The following is a 23,655-nucleotide window of genomic DNA, read 5'->3' on the forward strand; positions in this document are numbered from 1 at the left end:
ATTTTAATTCTTCGTGAATGTAATCTTTAAGGCCACAGCGATACATTTTTACTAGCTCTTCATCTAAAAATCCTCTTTGCCTTACTACCAACACTTCCCACTCGTGAGCGTATTCACTCACTGATACTTTTTGTTTCAGGTGAACAAATCTCTCGTAGACATCATCTTCCTCCTCGTCATGAAACCTTTTTAGTAAGACGTTTTTAAAGTTTTGCCAATTGAACAAGCAACTTGTACATTTAAACGACACCACAAAAACCAATCGTATACTTCTGCTTTTGTTTTTGTTTCAAGTTATTTAGACTTTAAATCTCTAAAGCATTCTTAGTTTTTGTTTCAAGTTATTCAGACTTTAAAGTTTAAAAGGTGTAAACTTGTTTTGAAGCACTATATCATAATCTAAGAGTTTTTGTAATAGGTTAGAAAGTCCATTGATGTCTTAAACACTGCATGTAAAATGTTAGTATCTCACAAGCTTACACCCCCATATTGATAATTTAAAGTCCAGAATTTAAGTTAATTAAATTGACTGACACTAACTTCAGTACGAGTAGCTGAAATGTTCTTTGAAGCATAAACAACGGCATGCATCTAAGAAGGCATATTTGCACCCAAATCAATGCCCACCAGGCTTATCTCCAAGCTCACTATGCCCTAGCTGCTGTTTTTCAATCTGAATATTGTTGGCTTTAACAGCCATTCATGAAGCAAGGTACAAAAGAAACACGCCAAGGGGAAATTATATTATAAAACCAAATTCCCGTGTACAGTTTGTATTGCACAAATGGTCAGAATATATAATTATGGGTGGCAATAACAGCTATGACAAATTAGATTTCTGGTTCAGTCCAATTCCTCAACTTTCTCCACAATATCTCCATGATTCTCCATTAAATCACCATCCCTATTGTCACTCATTCCTCTAAATCTCTCTATTATACATTATACTTTTATGCCTAGTCTACTTCATTACATTTCTCATTACATATTTTAAATATTAAATATTATTCACAAGTAGTAGTTATTCCATCAAATATGAGCCCTTAACGAAATCATGGGCTGCCTTTCAGTTGCAGAAATATTCTTCAAAACATGTGACCTTTTTCCTTGGAGAATGTCATAAAACCATCTCCAAAAGTCCCAAAAACGTATCAGCTCATGAGTAATCTCATCAAAAGCAAGTTTACTTAATGAAGGGCTCCAAGTGACATCATCTAGTTTGACGGAATCAACTGTCTTACAGTAGCACTCTTTTCTGGAACAAATACAACAAGAGCTCAATTCTACATTCAAATCATGGTGCAATACTTTCCAGATTGAATCAATTAATGACTAGGTTACTTAGAATAGAAAAAGCTATATATATATAAGATAAAACTTAAAAGAGAATAAAATGCCCTACCATAAACAATTCAACTCACCTTGGTAAGAATGGGCTTAAGAGTTCTACAAGGTCCACATGTTGGAGACGTATAAAGCACACAAATCAAACGTGGACTTTCATGATATAGTTTTCGAAGAGCATACTGCAAATTGAGAACTTCATTAGAATGTAAAGAACTAAGTTTCAAAAGTTTTTTCATATGACTATCTACCCATGTATATTTGCACATATATATCTTTATGGACGTGTATGTGACAGGAAGGCAAAAGAAAAATCAAAGCATAAAAAGACATATTTCAGTACCTGTCCCTTATGCTTAGTTAAAGAGATATCAAAACCCATTTGTACATCCCTAGTTGTGAAATCCTTCGTGGGCACTTCAACCTTTGGCTGAAAGTATAACGAGCAAAAAGGTCAAGAAACTTACACCCCAAAGTAAAAAGTTTTCATCATTAGAAAATATGTGTTTACAAACTCATCTCCATAAACGCATGAATCTATAATTATCATAGTTGTCTTACCATTACACTAATCTAAATTCAAGAGAGTTTAGTATATGAATATCACATTGTACAACCAATATAAAAATTTTATCATGTACTAGCTGACTATGAGATGTTCACATTTGATATAGACACACTGAAGCTTGACCATAAATCCAAAAGGGAACCTTAAAAATTCTTAAAAAATGTGACCAACAACAAACAATACCTCTAGAAGCGTATGAATTGGAACTCATGTTCCACGACCTTGCTATAATGATTACAATATATAATTGATCACATCCAGTACATCAAAAAAATATAATAATTCCACAAAATCTAGTTACCTAGATATAATATAAGTAATGTCCTCCAAGATTAAATGTTTAACATGTTGTGGATGCAAGGAACTATTTTTTTACTAGTATAATCAAGGGATATTGATTATTATTTCTGAAATTTTGCTATTTCTGATCAGTTTCTAACAAATTTGATTAGATAATTGATCTTGATTTGTATGAAGAGTTGAGATAGTCTAACAAACCATTTCTGTTATAGGAAACGTTTCTAGTACCAAAAACATGCACAAAACACTTGGGAAACATCCAAAACATTGATGTTATACAAGAACGGTTATGGTAGATAACAAATGGCAAGGAAGTACGTTAAGTCACTCCCAGCAACAACTATATTTTCATCAACACAGTAAGCCAGAGTGTCCATCATGGAACCTCATCGCACTTTGAAAAAGTTGTTGCTAGATGAGAAGTTGCGCAAGGATTTACATGCAATTTTGGTGGGGAGGCGTGTTACCCACCACTAGTGGGTGACATCCATAGGAGAAATTTTCTCCTAGATTTGTCTTCAACTGGAACCCAGCAGCCCCTTGCAGCCACCAAAGCCACCAGATAGCTCGATGTGCCACCATTCTCCGCCACCTAAGCCAACCATTTTGTGCCCTCACCTATCTATTATGATTGTATGTTTGAAGGTGGGCCTTCCAACCCCAGAGGTATGGTTTTTCATTATGTAATTAGGTTTTTTTGCTTACTTATCATGGACACATTTGGACATGGATTAGTGGGAGGGTTAGGCGGAAAGAATAGGCTTGGTTTGTACTCTTGTCCCCTTGTCCAACTCGGTGGTTAGTTTTGTATCCTAATCCAGTGGGAACCCCTTTAGTTATGTACCTAGGGGGGATAATATGGGGTACCAAGGGAGGTACCCAAGGTAATAATGTAATAATGGGATGGGCCATAGTAATAAATAAGGTGGTTAACCCATGTCATGTAAGGGACCACAAGTAGTTAATAATAACGTAATGGGCCCATGGTATTAGTGGATGGTATGAGGAAACCATGGTAATGATGCATGGTATTGTATGTATGAGGCCTATATAGAGGCTAGAGACTCCACATGGAGAGATATGAAGATGAAGAGAAGTATTATTGTATGAACAGGCATATGGCTTGTGGAGTGTTCTCCTTCCTTAAGGAGTGAATGTAAGGTGTTGCCCTACCATAAGGGTTTTGATAATAAAGAGAATCATTTCTATCTATTTTGATCTTGTTCTTTCTTGGGTTTATTTCTGTTATCGTATATTTTTGGATCAGATCTACAACAATTGGCTACTAGCTTTAGGAGTGGCACTACATGGGAAACCCTGATTTTCGCTTCATAGTCCCGCTTCCCGACACTACATGCATCCCCCTTCTCCACTCATTATAACCCCTTTTCACATCGAGAATCCTTTTAGGAACGAACAATCACCTTATTGAAGTAACATGCTCAGGCCTATTGACAATGTACTAAAAGGATATAGGGACCCAATTATGAGAAGCCAAAAGCATTCTTACTTGCAAAGAAGAGGGTTTTAGTTGAGAGAAGCAGCAATGCAGAGGATGTTGGGCAAGGAGGTCTAGCATCAGCACAGGGACCGATGCTGGATGATCAAGGTGATACTCAGTGAGGAGTATTACTACAGCACAGTCCTCGCTAAGAGGGAGTGTTGATTTGGGGTAGCATCGGATGTGCTCTAGCCATGAAAATTGGTGGAGAGGCTAAAGCACATGAGGTCTCCAAGACCCAGAAATGGTTTGGGCAGATTCTAACCGGTTTGGGAGATATTAAAATAATTAATATTTTTAATGGAGTTCCTAAGTCTAAACTTAGGAAAAATAAAATATTAATGGGCATTAATATAAATCTGGGTTAGAAGGGTCCAAAAGTCATGCATCAAGCCAAATATAATCTTAGCTGTTGATTAAAGATATAATCTCGGCCATTGATGAACCAACGAGAAAAGTATAAGAAGAGGCTTGAGGGTCAGTTGGAGAAAACACCAAGCGAGATCAAGAATTCAATTTTCTGGGGCAGAGTTTGTTGAGGAAATCGAGTGAGTGATCTGAGTTGCAGCTGAAGGGTAGTGAATACATAGCAGAGAGGCAAAGTTAGTACCAGGAGGATTAATGCAGAGCTGAGAGAAGTTGACGCAGAGCCAGTTAGAGACCACGTAGAGGTAGCCAAGAGCTACGCAGAGCCAGATAGGCCAGCGTGCGAGACGCAAAGGGTCTAGGGGCTGACGCAGAGGCTCCAAAAGCTGACACAGATACCAGAGACACTGACGCAAGGCCTAGAGGCAGCGCTAGAGGATTTTGTGGGACACACTAGGAGCTGGAGAAACTAAATAGGGTGACGTAGTCGCTATCAGATTGCACAGGGCAGCAGAAGTTGCATTGTTGTTGTGGGATCGTTCATCTGGTGATTTAGCCAGAATATTTGTCTCCGACTGAGAGGTACTACTGCCGAGGGCATTCTCTGTTGGGTGAGCCATTTCTGGCACCCAGGTTGTATTCTGAAACTGCATAATAATAAAACCCTCTAAATAGCTACATCGGTTTTCCTGCATTGGGTTTTTCCGAGGACATTAGTCCAAAAACAACGGTGTCACTTGTGTGCTTGTTTACTTTCAGTTGATGATCTGTATGTGTTGATACTGTACTTGTATTTATTTTCAGTATTTACATGGTAAATAACTTGTTAAGTAATTGAACAAGTAAGAAGAAATAAACCAGATAGTACAGGAAGAATTTCTAATAGGCTAGAATTAGAAATGCCAACATGGTATCAGAGCGTGGTTGCAGATCACAGGATAACTAAAGGCATCAACAGAGCGGAGCAGTAGCAGCAGAAACAGTTGTCCCAAGTGACAGAAGTTGTTCCTAACAGAAAGAAGCAAGGAAGGGGTGACGCAGAGGGCCTGCGTCATCAATTCGAGCCAAGAGGAGGATTCGCACAGAGGCAGAAAGGAGCAGACCTGACCTACGCAGTGCCCAGTCATCTTTCTCAGTCAGAAAGGATCAACGTTGTGGCTAGGAGGTGCAAATTTTGCAGGTGTCAGGATTGTGCAGAGCCTAGAGGCTCAGTCCTTCAAGTTGCTGGGGTATAGGAAACTGCGGATAATTTACGGAGCAAAGCTGGTGGTGTATTGTGGTCAGAACAGTACCTAATAGGGCAAGGCCAAGGAGGAGGGATTTCTAGAAGGGAAATCAAGACTCAGAGGGAGTCGAACCAGGGACTTTCAAGAGGGAAGTAGAGAGACTCAGAGGAGTCGGAAGAAGAGCAGCATAATGGTCGTGAATGGACTGAGAGATCAAGATAGGTTGGACGGAACATCCAACTTCGTGGTCTGGACGACCAGGATCTTGTCTATTCTAGATAGATATCGCATCAAGGACTTCGCCTTGAAAACAATAGCGATCCCAGTTGACCCAGCTGAAAATGAGAAGTACGAGGAGGCAATGGTCAGGGCAAAGTGCATCATCCTTGATGGGGTCAAGGATCATGTGGTGCCACATATTGCCGAGAAGGACATGGCAAATGAGATGTGGGATGCCTTGAAGAAATTGTACCAGCATACTTCCATACAAAGGAAGATGTTACTTGAGAATCAACTGCGGTCATACCAGATGCAAAAGGAAGAGCAGATAGATGTCTTCCTCGGTCGATTGAAGGAGATCCGGGACCAGCTAACTTCCATTGGAGCCACGCCGGATCAGGAATTGATGGTGAGGACCACATTAAACGCAGTCACAGAGGATTGGGAGGTATCTGTCCAGAGCATACTGGGCAGCTCGAGCCTTCCGAATTGGGAGGAACTGTGGGCAGCTCTAAGTTAAGAAGAGATCAGATAGGTGACCAAGGCAGGGAATAGCGACAAAGGGGTCAGAATCAAGAAGGACGAAGAAGAATATGCAGCTCTCGCATCTGCGGGAAAGCAGAAGAAGAGAAAGAAGGACCACTCCAAGGTCAAGTGCTTTCATTGTGGGGAACTGGGTCATTTTTCGAACCAGTGTCCTAGGAAGAAGAGCAAGGGAGAGGCTTCTAAGACCAAGGCAGCACTAGTGAGGGCGGAAAAAGAAGTCGAGGAGGATGACGACTATGCCATGAGTGCTCATGTGCCGCTTGAGAGGAAGTGGGATGACATCAAGCTATAGTCAGATGGACTACAGGCAATGAGGGGCAGGATCCTTAAGGTACCCAACCTCTTGGATTATACCTTGCTATGGGAGCCCCGAAGAGGAGTAGCAGGACTAGCAGATGTCAGTAGAGTCACTAGAGACAAATGCGGATGAAGTGAGAAAGAGTTTTACAATGCAAGAATCCCAAGACAGCGCAGAGGCTAGCAGGATGCAACTGTGTGAAAAGCACAGGAGTATTGCACCAATGCAGCATGGCATGAAGAGGTGTGCAACGGTGCGAGATGCATGGAGTTGTTGCAGCAGCACAGAGGTCAGTAGAGCGAGCACTTGTTGGCGGCAGAGGGAGTTTCAACATCAAGAGAGTCTCTAGCCTGACAAGGATGTCAGAGTTGGGCGAATCAGTTACTTCCTTCTCAGTAACTGGGTTGCAGTGCAACAGTTAGCAGTGGGAGTGCTATGGGCAGCACGATGCAGCGTGAGAAGAAGGGGATGCAGTGTTGGGTATATGGACCAACAGCAGCACGGATGTAGAGGGAGTTGTCGTGCGAATGCAGCAGTGGTAGTGGCAGGGCCATGGGCAACAGTACATGATGCAGCAGTGCAAAGGATGTTGGGCAAGAAGGTCTAGCATCAGCACAGGGATCGATGCTGGATGATCAAGGTGATACTCAGTGAGGAGTATTACTAGAGCACAGTCCTCGCTAAGAGGGAGAGTTGATTTGAGGTAGCATCGGATGTGCTTTAGCCATAAAAATTGGTGGAGAGGCTAAAGCACATGAGATCTCTAAGACCCAGAAATGGTTTGGGCAGATTCTAACCGGTTTGGGAGATATTAAAATAATTAATATTTTTAATGGAGTTCCTAAGTCTAAACTTAGGAAAAATAAAATATTAATGGGTATTAATATAAAACTGGGTTAGAAGGGTCCAAAATTCATGGATCAAGCCAAATCTAATCTTAGCCGTTGATTAGAGATTTAATCTCGGTCGTTGATGGACCAACGAGAAAAGTATAAGAGGAGGCTTGAGGGTCAGTTAGAGAACACACCAAGAGAGATCAAGAATTCGATCTGAGTTATGACCATAGAGGGAACTAAAGAATAACAAAATAAGGACATCCTGGTGGATCACTTTCTCCTTTGAAGTATGTGCATTAAATGTTTCCACATGGTCAATTGCGGAGCTTGGGTCACCATCAAATATAGGCATCCCACATAGCATCCTTCCCGCTACATGACTAGGATGTCCAAGGATGCTAGCAATGTCCAAAGCGGGAAATTTATGAAAGAATGACAACCTATTTGAGGTATACATGAAACATATGTAGGAGTCGCTAGGGTGAAATTAAAGGTGCCTAGAACAATGCTTGCTTCATCCTACAAGCACCAACCTTAAAGTTCAATGAAGAACTAGTGCTTCGTTCTTCCAATGGAGTCGCAAATAATGATATGTCGATATGTCGTACAAGGAACAAAACACACGTCTTGTGTCCCCGACAACAGCGCTAGAAATGTTACCACTCAAACCAAAAGGAGACCTAAAAGGGGGTTCCTAAGAAGGCAACTGCTAGGTCAAGGGCAACGGTGGAGGCTTAGCCCATTGTCACCGCAGCTAAGTCTCGCTGCTCTTAATGAAATTTCACCGATGGGAGGAGTCTCGGTGGTGTAGGGATCACTTTGTAGAGTAGATGTCAATGGATACGTAACAAGTGACCCTGAAAACCCTTTCCCAAGGATGGAATGAAAAAAATGGAACTTGCTTGCTCTTTGTGTTGAAGGAAATGTAAATAGGTTTGGTCTACATAAATGTACTTTTGATATTTGTACTTATTCAAAAAAAGAAATACTAATTTTATAATATATGTCAATGAGTTTCTTGCTCATTGAAATAGGTCTAGCACTAGTTAAAGTGCTATAGGTGAGTCAAATAGTCAAAAGGAAAGGTTGAAGACCTTAAGGGCATGTTACACCTTGTATGTGTATGTATTATGGTCAAGAGAATACCTCCAAGAAAAGTCACAAGCCTCCTCCAAGCAACGACATCCTAAAAGGAAGAAATCTAAAGCATAAAAGTCAAGTCGGCCTCAAGTCATCTAGTCGGCCTCAAGTCGGCCTAAAAGAAGGAGCAGACACCTATATATAAGGGTCATTACACCTCTCCAAGAAAACGCAACTCATCTCTAAAATTAGTGAGTAAGGCAAGCCAAGAAAGGAAGGAAAGAAGACGAGTTTAAGGAGCCTCTAGTGCAACGAAGAAGGAGAAGACATGTAGAGGTTAGAGGGTTGTTCTAAGCATCAAACACATCCACACATGCGAAGAAAGGTGGCCCCTTTGCAGTCATAACAGCAGCAGTACATCAGTCCCATACTTATCATTGTTTGGGCTAGAAATTAAGGTCTATAAGGCCTCCCTCTAAGAGCGAAGAAGAGACTCTCACAAACGAAGGAAGAAAGAATAAAAGAGGATTATTTCTAGGACTAGAAGCAGTCACATGTGTGGAAAAGAGGAGGGTATGTCTATGGCATAATAGCAGCCAGTGAATAGTCCATGAAATATCATTGTTTGGGTGAGAAATCAAGTCTACAAGGACTCCCAGGCCTAGCGAAGGTAAAAGGACCCTAATTCACTAAGGGTACCCTCCACACATAAGAAAACTAGGGCAGCAGAACAGCAATACAGTCATACACCCATACATCAAGAAGGATCTCACTTAGTCAAAGAAGTCTACTTGAGCAAGGGATAGAAGAGGAACACTTCATCTAGAAGGCTCACTCAAGGAAGGTCTATCTCTAGACAAGAAACAAAGAAGGAGGACGAAGTCCTGGGGGGAAAGTGCCGGAAGAAGGATGCCTATGTGCTGGGAAACAAAGTCCCGGAAGAAGAAAGGACCTGACTTGTGCTTGGAGGATATTCTTGTTAGGGGTCTAGGGTTTGTCATTAATCAATAGAAGCTTCAATAAGAGAAATTCACGAAAGGGTTTTCCTCTCAAGAGAAGAGAGGTTTTGGCCCTGGCAGAGAGCCAACATCTTGTGTTCTTGTTCTTATGTTTTGATAGCAGTTTGATAAAGTACTCACACATGCATTAATAAGAAGAAGAAGAATATTAAGCTAACAAGAAAAGTAAAAAGACTCCACAAATTGTTATCAAGTAACGAAGAATCACACTACACCTTTTGCCTAGATTCTTCAACACTTTGAGCAAAGGACTTGGTCCACCACGGGTAAGGGGTGAGGCTTGGACGGTTGAGGGCAAAAGAATAGGCTTTCAAAGGAGTTTTTCAATCCCTATAATCGTCAGAAACTTGGACTCCCAAATGGTCTTTGCCAAATAGTCTTTATTGAGAAGTGGGACCACACAAGTCCAAGTGGACCCGACCCAGGTTCGGGGCTAGAATGTAACAACCAATGATGTTCCTATCTTGGACAAGATGAGGAGAAAGGACCATGTTGATCACTCCATGTCAACCACCCCATAGTTGTACATCTTTTCCCGCATGGATTTCCATCATGTCCAAGCACTCAAATGATGCACAAAATCATCATTATCAACTATATGTACACTAGAGTTTTGTAAACCCATTTTTCATTTTGCAATGTAAATGATCCTAGTAAGACAAATGTATGTGACAACCTAGGTAAATTTATTTTTCTGATGATGATTTCTATCTTAAGAGTTTTTTAGTCTCACCGATTCCTGTGTGTTTCTAAACACGGATGATTAGCAGAGTTTTTACCTCCAACCTCACCCCAAAGCTAGGGTGGATTTTGTCGTCAGGATTTTAAATGAGTCCTAGTGTTATTTATCGAGTCTCTGTAAAAGTGATTTGAGAATAATTCTAACTATTTGATTAGATTATTTTATTACAAGTCACTTAATCTACTAGATCATATTTTGTGTTGCAGAAATGGGTAAGTATTGAGGGTCTATAACGAACGGGTGTTTCCCCTTCATGGGTTAGAAATGTAAAAAATATTTAGCGCATTGTCCCTCATATAGTTAAACACCATGGCTAAATATTAGAGGGTTGGAAAAATTAATAATCCCCTCATGAGTCAATTAATTAAAATTTCTAGCTAAAATAAATTAAAATGCTAAAGCCAGAAATTTAATTGATTTAGGTCCTAGGAAAAGTAAATTCTCCAACATTTAAAATTATTGGGTTTTAGAGTTTTTAATTTTTTGAGATCACCGACCAAGGGAATATTGAAAATTTCAAGATATTTTGAACCCTTGGGCCATAGTAGCTAAGTCAAAGTCAACTTTTTGCGGTAATTAACTCAAAATAATCATTTTTGAGTTAATTAAAAAGAAATTAAAAGTGAAATTCGAATTTCTTCAAAAAGTAACTTTATTTCAACGGTGATGATTAAAAGATCATTTGATTTTCATCAACAATTGAGCTATGACGGAAATCAAGCCAACTAGCCACTGGAGAAATTTTCTATAAATGAGAGGCCTCTCTCCATTATTTGGATCCAATTTTTGAATTGTGTTCTTGCTCTAAAAAAGCTCTTGTAACTTTCTTTTGGTTAATAAAATGCAACAACTTTGGGGTTTCAGATTGTGGTGTTCCTCTTTCAGATTTATGTGATAATATTGTTCTTAACATTTGCTTCTTTTATTTGCATTTCCTGGTTAATAGCCTTTGAGGATTGATCTGTGTACAGGTATCTTGCACAAATTTCTGGGTTTTTAGAATATCATTTTAAATTGATAGAAGTAGCATGTATCTCTATTTCTTGATAATTTTATGATAATTTTTTAAATATCTATCAATCTAACAAGTAAATTTAAGTGTGCAGAAGTTATCATTCAGAATTTGGGCATTTGGGGAAGTCCTCAGCTGGACCAATTGACTCTTAGATTACAGAATCTAAAAGAGCCCACTATCTTTTTAATTTCTGAAGTCATTTTATAGAATATTTTACTTGCAGTTTTTTTTGGGCTTGTGCCTCTTTAAAATTTCAAATTTATTTCTAGATATTGTTCAAAAATTTGTTTAAATCTGGCTAATAGAGGGCTTTGATTTGCAGATCTGTTAAATCTATAGAATATTATAGTAGATTTACTAATATCAAATATTTTAATTCATTGAGATTTTGAGTATTTCATATTTTTGTATATATATGCTTTGGGGTTTTTTCTATCTTTTGTTTGCGCAGGAACAGATCTAAAAATTGCAGGTGATTTTTGTGGATTTCGGAGAGAGATCTAAGCCCCGGAGGGCATCTCCATTTTATTTGCAGATTGAAGATAAATTTCAAGAAGATTGTGAGCACTTTTTTAGGGCCTGGAGGCCCTGCACTGGCCATCTCCAACCTCTTTCTCGACCTCCCCTCTTCCACCAAAATTCTCTCACTATTTTTTCCTAAATTATTTTCTAAAAATTTCCCAAAAAACTTTAACAAGTTTTTCCCCAAAAATTTTTAAGTTGAGGATTTTCAATGATTCAGGCAGTGTATCTTCAGGTGTCTTCAAGCCCCTAAGGGCTGACTGGTGCACACCCTCTAACCTTTCATCATTTCATTTTGAAAGCAAGGTTAATACTCGCATAGATTTGCAATTAGCCGGAGTTTAGCAGCAGATTTAATTTACATTTTTATTGTTGTATAATTGCAGAAATAGAAGTTAGCTTCAGTAATTTTTGCAAACAAATTTCTGAAAATTGTTTTACTATTGTTAGGTAGTTTATTTATGAGTTTTAGATCAAATACATCAATAGATCAGAAAGAATTAAACTTAGAAATTTTCTGAATTTAGCAACAGATTTAATTTACATTTTTATTGTTGTATAATTGCAGAAATAGAACTTAGCTTTAGTAACTTTTGCAAACAAATTTCTGAAAATCGTTTTACTATTGTTCAATAGTTTATTTCTGAGTTTTTTAGATCAAATACATCAATAGATCAGAAAAAATTAAACTCATAAATTTTCTGAATTGTAGTTATCAGTTTGTCATTTAAAATTTTCTGTTGTTATACATAGAAATTTCTGAATATTGCATGGTTACAGAACTGTTGTTTTAGAATATATTGTTGGTTAATCATTTGATGTAAGAGCAGATTATTAGACTAATATTTCATTAATGAGATTTGAGTTTAAAACATTTAGATTAATTTTTGAAGTTCATTTGTTTTTTACATGCTTATGCAAGTAGGACTAATCTAGTTTTACTTATGCATCTAGTGATCTTGATTGAGTGTTTCATACAAATGAATTTTTGAATTTAATGGTGTTTTATTCCAGCATTTAACATTTCAATCCATTGTGCATTTCAGTAATTATTTGTACATATTTTACATTTTGCAATGCTGGTATAAATATCTGCTTTCACATTTAGATTACCATTTTTCTGAGCCTTAAGTTAAGTAACATTTAAGACATATTTCAGAAATAATTTTAGGCCCTCATTTAACTAAAATTAATCAGATCCCTGCATTTCACGTAGTTTTAAATTTTGCATTTGCATATGAGACAATCAAGTCTTTTCAGCAGCAGTTTCTCATCCTTTACTTGAACCTTATTTTCTTCGCAAGATAGTTGACTCCACAAGGCACTGGTATCACTTTCTTCAAATCATTTTGAATCCTTAAAATCTTGTGCAATCTAAAACAAGTATTGGTTGCTTAGCTGTGTCTCCCAAGTTGGTTGGTTCCCAACTAATCTTTCATTTTTCCATTTCCATAGGGTCTACCCCCCTTAGTCTGCTATTGGGAGACAACTCAAACAGAGTGATTGGGGATCAGTGTGACAGCCCTCGATCTGAGTCGTTGTCGCGGTGCCTAGACATTCTGTGCGACAACATTTCTTGGCACCATTGTCAGGGATAGAGTTTTTCTGTCGTTGGTCCTCACAATATTTTTCTAATCATCTAATCTTTCATCATTTCTTATCCCATCAATGCCATGTTTTCTCGTGGTATTTCATCTCTTCATCTTTTCATCGCGTTATCTTTTTCCTCTCACTAATCCTTTCATCTTCTATATATGTACCTTTAGCACCTAAACATTTCGGATGGTTTCTTGTTTGGGTGGCGACTCCACTTATTCATCCATTATTTCTCAGAAAATAAGCCCTCCCTGATATCCATCTGCTTCTTCCTGACTAACCTTTCAGTTTTTTCCCTTTTGGATCTTGGACATAGATTCATGTTCAAGTGGCGACTCCACTTCTTTCATTTCTTACAAGAAATTCTGCTAGAAGCTAGCTTCTTGTGGATCTCTTGTGTTCCTTGAACAAGGATCTCTCTCTCTAGCATCCAGTTGGCCCCTCTTTTTCCCATTAAGCAAGTCATCATGGATGACTTATTTTCTCCTTGTAACTTTGCTAACATTCAGGGTTATCCCCATGATTTCCCTCAGAATGGTATCGATAAGTTGCCTTCTTTTCAAGGCAATAATGCAGTTAGTGTCAAAGCTCATCTAAGCGCTTTTTGTGGTTGGTGGGGTAAGTGGTCTAGAGGTAACAATCAAGAGGATGTAAAAATGAGACTTTTTGTTCTTACCTTAGAGCAAGATGCTTTGGAATGGTTTACAAAGAAGTCCAATAACACGTTCGATTCTTTTCAATCAATTGTGAATGTCTTCAAAGATAAATTTGGAGATAAAAGAGAAGAAAGCCATTTGGTTAAGGCTATCAGTATCATAAAAAAGAAAGAGATTGAGACGATTGAAGAGTTTAATAAGAGGTTTAATGTTAATGTTAAGAATTACCTCAAGATTATAGACCTCCTGCCAGGTCTCTTTTGGATTTTTATATTGAGGCCTTTGATGCTAACACTTCTTATGAGTTGAGGCAAGCTAAAACTAATGATTATAAGGTTGCCCAGGTTTTAGCTGAGGAAATTGAAAAGGATAAGAAAACATATGGGAATATTGAAATTTCAGGTTTTCATGAGGGTCCAAGTAAATCAAAAGAATCCAATGAATCTGATGATGACCCTATGCAAAAACTGATGCAAAAACTTGAAAGCGTGGAACTTAATCAAACAAAGTTAATATCTAATCATGTTAAGGAAATGAAACCCTGCCCCAGAAAATCGAGTTCTTGATCTCCTCGGTGTATTCTCCAACTGACCCTCAAGCCTCCTCTTATACTTTTCTCGTTGGTCCATCAACGGCCGAGATTAAATCTCTAATCAACGACTAAGATTAGATTTGGTTTGATCCATGACTTTTGGACCCTTCTAACCCAGTTTTATATTAATACCCATTAATATTTTATTTTTCCTAAGTTTAGACTTAGGAACTCCATTAAAAATATTAATTATTTTAATATCTCCCAAACCAGTTAGAATCTGTCGAAACCATTTCTGGGTCTTGGAGATCTCATGCGCTTTAGCCTCTCCACCAATTTTCATGGCTAGAGCATATCCAATGCTACCCGAAATCAACACTCCCTCTTAGCGAGGACTATGCTCTAGTAATACTCCTCACTGAGTATCACCCAAATCATCCAGCATCGGTCCCTATGTTGATGCTAAGCCTCCCTATGTTGATGCTAAGCCTCCCCGCCCAACATCCTCTGCACTGTTGCATCATGTACTACTGCCCATGACCCTGCCACTACCACTGTTGCATCATGTATTGCTGCCCATGACCCTGCCATTACCACTATTACATCATGAACTGTTGCCCATGACCCTGCAACTACCACTACTACATTTGTACAGCATCTCCCTCTGCATCCATGCTATTGCCCATGGCCCTACCACTGCCACTATTGCATCTGCACTGCATCCCCTTCTCCTCACGTTGCATTCTGTTGCCCATAACACTACCACTACTAACTGCTGCACTACAACCCAGTTCCAGAGAAGGAAGTAACTGATCCACCCAACTCTGACATCCCTGCCAAGATAGAGAGTCCCCCAATGTTGAAGCTCCCTCCGTCGCTAGCAAGTGCTCCCTCTACTAACCTCTGCGCTGCTGCAACAACTTCATGCATCTCGCACCGTTGCACACCTCTCTGTGCCATCCTGCACTGGTGCAATACTCCCATGCTTCTCGCACTGTTGCATCCTGCTAGCCTCTGCATTGTCCCGGGACTCCTGCACTATAGCACTCTCTGTTGCTTCATCTGCATCCATCTCTACCGACATCTACCAGTCCTGCTACTCCTCTTCAAGGCTCCTATAGCAAGGTATAATCCAAGAGGTTGGGTACATCAAGGATCCTGCCCCTCATCGTCTGTAATCCTCTTGACTACAGCTCAATGTCTCCCCACTTCTTCTCAAGTGGCACATGAGCACTCATGGCACAATCGTCATTAGTCTCGACTTCTTTCTCCGCCCTCGCTAGCACTGCCTTGGTCTCAAAAGCCTCTCCCATGCTCTTCTTCCTAGGACAATGGTTCACATAGTGACCCAGTTCCCCACGATGGAAGCACTTGATCTTGGAGAGGTCTTTCTTCTTCCTCTTTTCCTACTTTCCCGCAGATGCAAAAGCCACAACTTCTTCTTCCTCCTTCTTGATTCTGACCCCTTTTCCGCTACCCCCCGCCTTGGTCACTTGTCTGATCTCTTCTTGACGAAGAGTCGCCCATAGTTCCTCCCAATCTGGAAGGCTTGACCCGCCCAGTATGCTCTGGAGTCTGGACAAATACCTCCCAATCCTCTGAGACTGCATTCAATGCGGTCCTCACCACCAGTTCCTGATCCGGCGTGGCCCCTATGGAAGTTAGCTGATCATGGATCTCCTTCAATCCATAGAGGAAGACATTTATTTGCTCTCCCTTCTGCATCTAGTATGACCGCAGCTGATTTTCAAGTAACATCTTCCTCTGCACGAAAGTGTGCTGGTACAATTTCTTCAGTACTTCCCACATCTCATTTGTTGTGTCCTTCTCGACAATATGCGACACCACATGATCCTTGACCCCATCAAGGATGATGCACTTTGCCCTAGCCATTGCTTCCTCGTACTTCTCATTTTCAGCTGGGTCAACTGGGATCACTCTCGTTTTCAAGGCGAAGTGCTTGATGTGATACCTGTCTAGAATGGACAAGATCCTGGCCTTCCCGACTACGAAGTTGGAAGCTCTGTCTAGTCTATCTTGATCTCTCAGGCCATTCACTACCATCTTGCTGCTCTTCTTCCGACTCCTCTGAGTCTCTTTACTTCCCTTCTAGAAGAACTCAATTCGACTCACTCTGAGTCTCTATTTCCTTTCTGGAAATCCCTCCTCCTTAGTCTTGCCCTGTTAGGTATTTTTCTGACCACAGTACTCCACCAGCTTCGCTCTGCAAGTTATCTATAGCCTCCTATACCCCAGCAACTTGAAGGACTGAGCCTCTAGGCTCTGCGCAATCCCGGCACCGGCAAAATCTACACCTCATGGTCGCAGTGTCGATCCTTCCTGACTGAGAAAGATGATCGGACACTGCGTAGGTCAGTTTTGCTCCTCTCTGCCTCTGCGCAGATCCTCCTCCTAGCTCGAACAGATGATGCAGGCCCTCTGCATCACCCCTTCCTTGCTGCTTTCTGCTAGGAACAGCTTCTATGACTCAGGATAGTTGCTTCTGCTGCTACTGCTCTACTCGGCTGATGCCTTCAGTTATCTTATGATCTACAACCACGCTCTAATACCATGTTGGAATTTCTAAGTTTAAGCCATTAGAAATTCTTCTTGTACTATCTGATTTATTTCGTCCTACTTGTTCAATTACTTAAAAAGTTATTTACCATGTAAATACTGAAAATAATACAAGTACAGTATCAACACATACAAATCATCAACTGAAAGTAAACAAGCACACAAGTGACACCATTGTTTTTGAACTAATGTCCCCTGAAAAACCCAATATGGGAAAACCGATGCAGCTATTCAGAGGGATTTATTATTATGCAGTTTCATAATACAACTTGGGTGCCAGAAATAGCTCACCCAACAAAGAACGCCCTCGGCAGTGGCACCTCTCAGTCGGAGACAGATATTCCAGTTAAGACACTGGATGAACGAACCCACAGCAACAATGCAGCTTCTGCTACTCTGCGTCACTTTGATAGGGACTGTGTCACCCTATCCGACTCTCTAGCTCTCAGTTTGGCCCACGAAATTCTCCCAACTCTGCCTCTAGGCCCTGCGTCAGCCTCTTTGGCCCAGCGTCAACCTCTCTGGGCTCTGCGTCAGCCCCGGGACCCTCTGTGTCTCACACGCTGACCCCCTCTAGCTCTGCGCAGCTCCTGGTTGCCTCTGCGTAGCCTCTAGCCGGCTCTACGTCCCTCTCCCGGCTCTACGTTGATCCTCCTGGTACTAACTCTACCTCTCTGCTATGTATTCACTGCCTCTCGGTTGCAACTCTGATCACTCACTCAATTTTCTCAGCAAACCCTGCCCCAAAAAATCGAGTTCTTGATCTCTTTCGATGTATTCTCCAACTGACCCTCAAGCCTCTTCTTATACTTTTCTCGTTGGTCCATCAACAGCCGAGATTAAATCTCTAATCAACGGCTAAGATTAGATTTGGCTTGATCAATGACTTTTGGACCCTTCTAACCCAGTTTTATATTAATACCCATTAATATTTTATTTTTCCTAAGTTTAGACTTAGGAACTCCATTAAAAATATTAATTATTTTAATATCTCCCAAACCGGTTAGAATCTACCCAAACCATTTCTGTGTCTTGGAGATCTCATGTCCTTTAGCCTCTCCACCAATTTTCATAGCTAGAGCACATCCAATACTACCCCAAATCAACACATACCTAAGATTTCGACAATAAATTCCACCCTAGCTTTGGGGTTTAAGATGGAGGGAAAAACTCATCCGTGTTTAGAAACACACATAATGCAGTGAGATGAAAAGACTCCTATGTTGAAATTCGTCGCCAAAATCAGAGGCTTAACTAGGTTCTTACATAACTAAACGGTTGTACTAGCATCATTTACATTACAACTTGCAGAAAATGGGTTTACAATGACATGATAATTGGCTGGTAGATGATTCTGAACTTTGACAAAAAATGGCACAACTACTTCCTTGGAACTGTGACAAAATGGGTGCAACACTACTCAAGAGACATACTAATAGAAATATACTGAGGGGTTTTACCCTCTCTCCGAACAATCTCGGCACCTAACTGCCTCTGAAAAGCAAGTCCTCCACCTGCTCTGTGCAAGCCCTACGTCACCCTAGAGCAGACCCTCTCCCGCTCAGCTCGGAACTACTGCTAATCAAGTCGACCTGCCTATTGTCGACTGGGAAAATGCTTCTCCAACCCTTTGGAAACTCTTCCCAACCTCTGGAACTAAAAGTGTCCTCCCCTTCAGCCAAATCGAACTGCTCTGTTGAAGCAACAGAATAGTCCTTGCATTGCTTCCTGGAGAAACATTTCGGCCTCCTATTTCTGACTCTCTGGAACTGGAAAACTTCCTCCGGATCACTATTGACCTCTCATGCCACCTGCTACTTGCCTCTTGCCTCGATCTCCACTGCTGAACCACTCCTGCAACTAGGAATTCGAACTGCCTAGGTAACTGAGTATCTGCACTGGTGTGTTCTCCATCTACCCATCGACCTCTTCTTATAATCTCCAGATGAGACTCCAACAACCACAATTAAAACTTAATCGATGGTTGAGATAATCTCCAAGTCGATCCGTGTGAGTTTCTAGATGATTCACACCTTTTTCAATTAATTCCCATTAATTAACCATTTTTCCTAAGTTAGACTTACGAAATTTTTAATTATGGTCAATTAATTTAATTGAGCCATCTCTAGGTGGAATTTCCAGAAACAATTTATGGGTCTTGGAGAATCATGTGCTTTAGCCTTTCCACAAAGTCTCGAGACTAGAACACCATCCAATGCTACAAAAACTAACAATTCTCTTGGACGTAATGACTACGTAGGGTGTGAATTGTATTGAGTATGTTTAATGCATGAAGAGGTTATCTTATGAATTATTAAGTGATTCTTGCTTGAATAGTTTAAGGTTAATGCTATTTTCTTCCATTTTGCATGTAATTACAGAAATTAGGATTTATCTTATACCATATGAAACGTGCAATATCTTTTATTAACAACTCTTGTTTCTATACATTTATGCAAAATTTTCCATTCAAGAATCGAACAATGGACCTTGTTTTCATGCATCCTTTGACCTTAAATCTCCTATGAAACAAGTCACTAGGGTTTCTAATGGAAGCGAATTGTTTTCCACCCTTCTTCATCCAAGGTCCTCCTACCTTGACCTCAACCTATTTGACTCCATTTCCCAATTGAATAGATGCACTAATCTTGTTGTGTTGATCACTACAAATTTCTCCCTTTCCTCCTATTCATGGTAGCTAGGGTTAGGGTTTGATCAAATTATGTATTTAATAGCATTTTTATACCTATATGTCATTGTCTTTCCAATATAAATTGCATCTATTAATGTTCCAAAGCAAAATCAATCATTCATTGTAATGTTCTTAATTAGGAATTAACAGTAAATATCAAATGCATGCATTAGCTACAACAAAAGAAAAATTTCTAACACAGCAACAAATCAGTGTACACAGATAATGGAGCCAAAAGTCTAAGCCATTGTATTAAATCTAGAAATATGAGTACATCAGTGGAAGAAAAATGGAACCTGGGCTTGTTACTGCAAGCATCCAACACCCAGGTGAAATAATGTGGAATGTCCAACTGAAATAGCTCAATCTAGCAATTCAAACTGCCCAGAAAACTCTGTTGTTGTTGTTGGAGGTGCACTGTGATTTTGGCCCTCAAATTTGCTCCAAAAAATCTAAAAAATTAGCCTCAAGCTCCTCACACCCAATCCAACAATACCCAGAAATCTTTCGGGCTAATTCCAGTTGACCCAAAATGCCCTAAAAAGTGTGAATTTCTTAGCCACCCAGTTTTGTGCCCATCAAGATTAACACTACTAAGAAATGGAAAAAAATCCTCCTAAAAATAACTGAGAAATTGTGTGTAAATATCGTTCGAAAATGGGCAATCTTTCCAGTTGAAAACCTCAAGCAACCACCAACTCCAAATCCCTGCAAAATCTTTGTCTATCAACCACTGTGCAGGCCCTGGAAAAGAGAAATTCGATCCAGCAATAAGACTCTAGCTCAGCTCTCAAATTTGGTGCCAAACTCCTCCTCCTGCCAAGAGAAAATCATTTGCAAAAGCCTGGAACCAGCAATGAAAAGAAGTTGCTCCAAATGTACTTTGTACTTCTTCTTTTGTGCCTAGGAAGTGTGAAATTCTGAGTGGAATCTCTGCAATAAACCCCAATGGAAGTCCTGGAATAGACTCCCCAAAGCCTCACTAGGGAGACACTCAAAGTTCTCTGAAATGAGGTTGAGTTTCACTTGAAACTCTTGAGCTAAACAACTCTACTCCTCTTGTGTTGAACAACCTCCAAGAGAGAGTTCGATCTCCAGAAAATAGATGAGCAAAAGATGAAAAAATGGAGCCCCATGTGCTATTTATAGGTGCTGGTCCTTTTCTCCTTGGTGGGTCCCTCTTCTCCACAAGTTCAAACTCCTTTCTTTCCTTCTCTCTCCCCTAGTGCGAATTTCTCAAGGGGGCTCGAATTCCTCTTTTGAGTGGCCCCCACATTCAACATACAAAATAATTATATTTTCTCTAATGTTTGTTTCTTCTTTTTCTCCAAAAATAAAATGTCTCCTCAACCCACTTTTCCTAAGTTTTATTTCCCAAAATGTTTTATTGGAAAATGTTTTATAACATCAAAATTGCAAAAATGAGGATTTTACTTAGCAAAATTATTTATTGAGGTTTGTTACCGCTCAAACTAGCAGGGGTCCTAGGAGGGGATCCTATAGAGAAACTACTAGGTCAAGGGGCAACAATAGAGCGATGGCCCACTATCACCTCAGCTAAGGCTCCCTACTCTTTATGGACTTTCATCGATGGGGGAAGGCCTGGTATTGTTAGTTTTTGGTAACATCGGAAGTGCTCTAGCCTTGCAAATTGGTGGAGAGGCTAAGGAACATGAGTTCTAAAGAACCCAAAAACCGTTTGGTGAAATTCCACCTGGATTGTATTTTATTAAAATAATTAATATTTTTAATGGGGTTCCTAAGTCTAAACTTAGGAAAATTAAAATATTAATGGGTATTAATCAAAATATGTGTGAGAATGATCTAGAAGGCGGATCAAGTCATGTTTTAATCTTAGCCGTTGATTAGAGACTTAATCTCGGTCGTTGAAGACTCAACAAGAAAAGTATAAAATGGAGGCTTGGGGTTCATTTGGAAACACACACAGAGAGATTGAGGAAATCGATTTTCTGATGTGAGAAGTTCTCAGGAGGAAAATCAATTGGGGAGATCTTGCAGCTGAGGGGCAGTGAGAATCCGGGAGGACTTTCCAGAGAATACTAACAGAGAGGCAGAGAGTGCTTGCAGAGAGGCAGCATAGAAGCCGGGAGAGCTGACATCGAGCCAGTCTGGGCCCACGCAGTCCCTACATAGAGCCAGAAGGGCTGGTGCAAAGCAGAAAAGCTACCTGTCACGCAGAATCCAGAACTGCGGGAACAACAGGAACTACTGGGAACTGTCGAAACTGCCAGGAACTGTCAGAATTGTCAGGAACTGCCGGAACAGCCAAGAGCGCTGGCGCAGAGGGCAGAGAAGGTGACACAAGGCTAATGCAGAGCCAGCCCAGAAAAAGTTGGGATTAGCCAGTCTTGTGCCAGATCAACCTAAATTCTGTCAGGTAAAGTGAGGTAAAATGCACTCAGATTTTCCGCCAGTATTTTCTCTGTAAAGGATTGCTAGATGAGCATCCTAGATTTGTATTCATATATTTCTCCTACATAATAATAAACCCTCAGAACTACTGCACCGGTTTTCCCACATTGGGTTTTTCTAGGGACTTTTGTGTCCAAAAATAAGTGTCCTATGTATCTTGTCCTTTGCTTTGTTTTCTGTTTCATGAGATCAAATATTTAATTGGTGTAGGTTGCAAAAGTAATTTGCTTCGATATTCAGAAGAATAACTTGATGAATGTAATTTAAAAATCAAGTAGGTGAAGTAGACTCAGGTTTGTTGTAGTAGGGGTTCCTTCAGAGTAGGAATTTTCACAGGTATAAGAGGAATCACAATGATGAATAGATCAATGATCGAATAAGGAGTGGTTCCTAAAGCCTATTCACAAGAGAGGCTCAAATAAATGGCTTACTTTCTCAAGAATCAAGGTGATAGGCTTTCTACGAAGGGCTAAGATGACACTTGAGTCTAGGTTTAGGGGATATGTCATGACAATGGGTTTCCTAGACTTGAGGATCCTAATGAAGAAATGGATTCTAGGTAATCCTTTTGGAATTTGAGTTGTAGATTTGTGGGACCACAAAGAAGTTAAGTAGATCCAAACTAGGTCAAGGATATGGAGTTGATCACTCAAGGAGGGGCTTGACCCAACTGGGGAGGAGAATAGGATCAAAGGACTACTCTTCTTTTGAAAGTTGAATGCAATGATCCAAATGAGGACACTAACCCAAATCAACCTAGGGCATGAATTGGCCTAGTGGCTAGGGCTTGCTATATCTCAGAATTCCACTGTCGTAATTGCTTGAAACTTGGAGGACCTCTAGAGAAAACCTCAACATAGTAGTGGACCAAAAATCCAGGTGTTTGGATGGCTAGAAAGGAATTCGATTGATGCCCTAAGTGACCCTTTAGGGTTAGGCCTAGAATTTGGAAAAGTAAAGAAAAGGGAGGTAAATTTGACCACCAAAGGGATACGAGGATCAATACCTTACTGCTTGGGATTAATGGAGTCAAGATACACATAGATTCAGAAATTTCGTGAGCTAAGGAGCCCTAATTGATCTTTGCTAGCCTCTCTAGGGGCAGCAACTAGGTCAATAGGGGTTTATACTTCAAATTTGCAAAAGAGAAAGTTTTGAGGTCTTCAACCTAAGAGGTGCCTCCAGGAACATTCAACCAATCCCTCAATGATCAATGCATGCATTTAATCACTTATTCAAGGTCCCAAAAGAATTTCTCATTACATTAACCCATACAAGAACAATGATAACAAGACACATGCATTTGAAAAGTAAGATAAGAAGAATAGCATCAAAAATTCAACTTACATGAGAGAGAGAGTATATCCATTCATTAATTTTGCATTAGAAAGAAGCTCCAAAGACAATAGCGAAATCCAAACGTCATAGTGCATCATGAAAGCTCCAAAAATTAATCCCAGCAAAAGTGTGAAAATCTCTCAAGAGATACTAATCCAATTCAAGTGATGATGAGGGAAATGAATCATCCTCTCATCTATTTATACAATCCAATAGGGGATTCGAATGGCCTAATTTGCCTAATTTAGC

General features: G+C 40.1%; 1 protein-coding gene across 2 annotated transcripts in view; it reads right to left on the minus strand.

Annotated features, from left to right (window-relative positions):
* LOC149235966 (thioredoxin reductase NTRC-like) overlaps positions 1-23,655 on the minus strand; it is a 377,594-nt gene that overhangs the window by 118,971 nt on the left and 234,968 nt on the right. For both annotated transcript variants that reach the window (XM_089372292.1, XM_089372293.1), the window contains exons 7-8: positions 1,688-1,774; positions 1,422-1,526 (exon numbers count right to left, since the gene is read on the minus strand). In XM_089372292.1, the coding sequence (XP_089228418.1) occupies positions 1,422-1,526; positions 1,688-1,774 (192 nt within the window). The remainder of the gene's footprint in view (positions 1-1,421; positions 1,527-1,687; positions 1,775-23,655) is intronic.

Source organism: Pinus tabuliformis, chromosome 8 (assembly GCF_031772625.1).
Source record: "Pinus tabuliformis cultivar Carrire ecotype Pingquan chromosome 8, CPIR1, whole genome shotgun sequence".
NCBI classification, from domain to species: domain Eukaryota; kingdom Viridiplantae; phylum Streptophyta; class Pinopsida; order Pinales; family Pinaceae; genus Pinus; species Pinus tabuliformis.